The sequence below is a fragment of the Sinocyclocheilus grahami genome, unplaced genomic scaffold (genome assembly GCF_001515645.1).
Source record: "Sinocyclocheilus grahami isolate Dianchi unplaced genomic scaffold, SAMN03320097.WGS_v1.1 scaffold123.1, whole genome shotgun sequence".
Classification (NCBI taxonomy): domain Eukaryota; kingdom Metazoa; phylum Chordata; class Actinopteri; order Cypriniformes; family Cyprinidae; genus Sinocyclocheilus; species Sinocyclocheilus grahami.
Window position 1 is genome coordinate 1,445,615 of NW_015505302.1, and position 2,687 is coordinate 1,448,301.

General features: G+C 39.9%; 1 protein-coding gene across 2 annotated transcripts in view; it reads right to left on the bottom strand.

The window, feature by feature from the left end:
* The window catches only part of ttc7a (tetratricopeptide repeat domain 7A), a 37,215-nt gene extending 34,801 nt beyond the window's left edge, over nt 1–2,414 (bottom strand). For both annotated transcript variants that reach the window (XM_016278599.1, XM_016278600.1), the window contains exons 1-2: nt 2,250–2,414; nt 248–411 (exon numbers count right to left, since the gene is read on the bottom strand). In XM_016278599.1, coding sequence (XP_016134085.1) covers nt 248–411; nt 2,250–2,379 — 294 coding nt within the window. In that variant the 5' untranslated portion in view covers nt 2,380–2,414. The remainder of the gene's footprint in view (nt 1–247; nt 412–2,249) is intronic.
* Between the last annotated feature and the right edge of the window lie 273 nt (nt 2,415–2,687).

The following is a 2,687-nucleotide window of genomic DNA, read 5'->3' on the forward strand; positions in this document are numbered from 1 at the left end:
AAAAAAAAATGGGTGGGAAAAGGGAAGTTTTGGGGGGGGGGGGGGGACTGTTGCACCATTGTTTGCAGATACCTATTGGTTTGATATTTTGTTATCTGACTAACTTAATAAAACTGATGGGATTTAAGTTGTTCACAAAACTGAACTAAAACCCCAAAAGTGCTTCTGCAATCCATAAGCCCTTTCTTCTTTGTCTCAGAGATGCTTAACTGACAAGAGAGAGAATCAGGTAGGTGCTGTGCCAGACCTCCAGGCGTCCTCTGCTAAGGATGCTGTTGAGGTGAGCTTTGGCTCGGGCTAGTTTGGGCTGCGAATCTTCAGTCAGAGGCGTAGAATTCTTCAGCAGGGTCATGTTCTCCAGCAGACATTCCTCCAACAGAGCTTCTGCCAGCAGCAGCGTCCTGTAATCATCTACAGACAAACAGAGACGGAAGCTGGGCAAAGGTTGAAGAAGATAGAAAGACTAGCACATGCTTGATGTTGGCTGATTACGGTAGAGTATCTTTGGGTTCTTTAAAGGATAAAATGTTCACCAGCATCCCGTCTAAAATAGTGTTTCATGGCGTCATTTTTCATCCAGCAGTGGACTTTATCATGGCAGAATGGCATTCACTGATAAACATGTGTAGATTGCATATTAATCTACAACAGCATTCTGCCCAGGTTTCGAGAGTTAAGTGTGTTTGTTTCAGCTCAAATATACAGTCCGACAAGAAGGTGCTTCGAAAATATTCACTTTGCCTTCATGCATATTTTGTATAAACACTGTGGATGAGGTGTTTCCTGTTTGGTTCAACATTTCACTCCCCACTGAATCCAGACTTGTGTTATATGTCAAGTTTATGTAAGACATTTTCCTAACTGAATATGAAGTAACTCGGTACATCGCTCAAAAAACCTTTACTGACTGAGTTTGTTTCCCCACAGGGAAATTAATGTCTGAGCATTTGCAATGGCGAAACAAGACGTGCTGGGTCAGAGATCTGATTTGGACAGTGGTGGACACACCTCCTGGGAGTGCTGTGTATTAACCTCTAGATTAGCAGTAATCTAGAGGTTAACACACAGCACTCCCAGGAGGTGTTGATTTAACAATGAACACGGGACATGTTTAAGCAGCATGTTTATCTTTTACCACGTTTACCTTTGTGAGAATGAGAAAGTGAAAGGCCTGGGGTTTAATACTAAATCATCCAAAAAAAATGAACATTTATTTACATTTATTATACAAGTCTTTTATTCTCACCAAAAGCTGCATTCATTTGATCACAAATGCAGTAAAACAGTAACATTTTGAAATCTCATTACATTAGAAAATAATTGCTTTCTACTTTAATATATTTTAAAATGTAATTTATTCCTGTGATACAAAGCTGAATTTTGTCCTCAGTGCCACGTGATCCTTCAGAAATCATTATCGCATTCTTATTTGGTGCTCAAGGATCATTTCTTCTTATTATCAATGTTTAAAAGAAATGTGCTGCTTAATATTTATTTCTGGGGAAACAACCTCTGGATTCTTTGATCAATAGAAAGCATTTACAGCATTTATTTGAAACATATATCTTTTGTGTTCCTTTTTTTTCAGAACCAAAAATCTTAATGACAGTATGCAAAAAGTAAGGTTTCCAATAAGTTCATGTATGATGTATATCAGCTGGTTGGCGCTCTGCTATACCATAATGCCACAGGAATCAAAAAGTTACAAAATAATAATAATAACAAAGAAAATTAAATGGCAAGTGTGAGTTTGTTCGTTTTTTTCAAGCGCAAGTGTATAAGTACCAAGAAACTCGTTCTTATTTAAACTGTTAACTACACCAAGGTTGTTAGTGCGTCTTAGGTCAAAGAACATTAACATAATGGTGGAGAAATACACCATCAAATTCAATGCATAGCCTAAAGTGAGGGTGAGTAAATGCTGACACTATTGCATTCTACCTGTATTAACTACAGGGTGTGTGCATGCATTTACACCTCTGATTCACATGAGTAACTGGCTTTACACACGGATCTCTCTCTCTCTCTCTCTCTCTCTCTCTCTCTCAGAGTGCACTGACAAATCAAATCCAAAAGCAAAAACAGTAGCCTCAAAAAGTGCATGGGAGTTTCTGTTACTGATATCAGCGCACATTAGTAAACATGAGAGTTTAACAGAAAGGTGCAAAGTTCATGCGGAACACTCTCTCTCTCACTCTCAACACTGCTGGCTCTCCTCTGTTCTGTTCTATTGTGGAACGCACACTTACCATCTTCATGCAGGCGCGCGGCAGCGAGTTGCTCCAGTAAAGACGGTATTTTATCCCACTGACACTCCGCGCGGCAGCGCTCGACCTCCGCCTCTAAGCGGTACTGAGAGAAGGAGAGCCGCGATGACATCCCGCCCGCGTCTCTGTGACCGAGCTCCACCGACACCAGAGTGACTGCCGACTGTCAACGGGAAACTCACTGAGCATGTGCAAACAAACATTGCAGGGCTTTGCCCACTTCAGTGACTTAAGAATATTGATTATTCCTGTTAATAATTCAATAAATGTTGGAACATTATTATTCCTCTTTAATGCTATACATTTAGTGGAGTTTTCCTGCCCAGTTGCACCCAACTTTGTAAAACTCATCAGCGTTCCCACATAGGCTATCTTGACCATATGATTTTATTTTAATTGTATTTAATATTCTAAATCTCA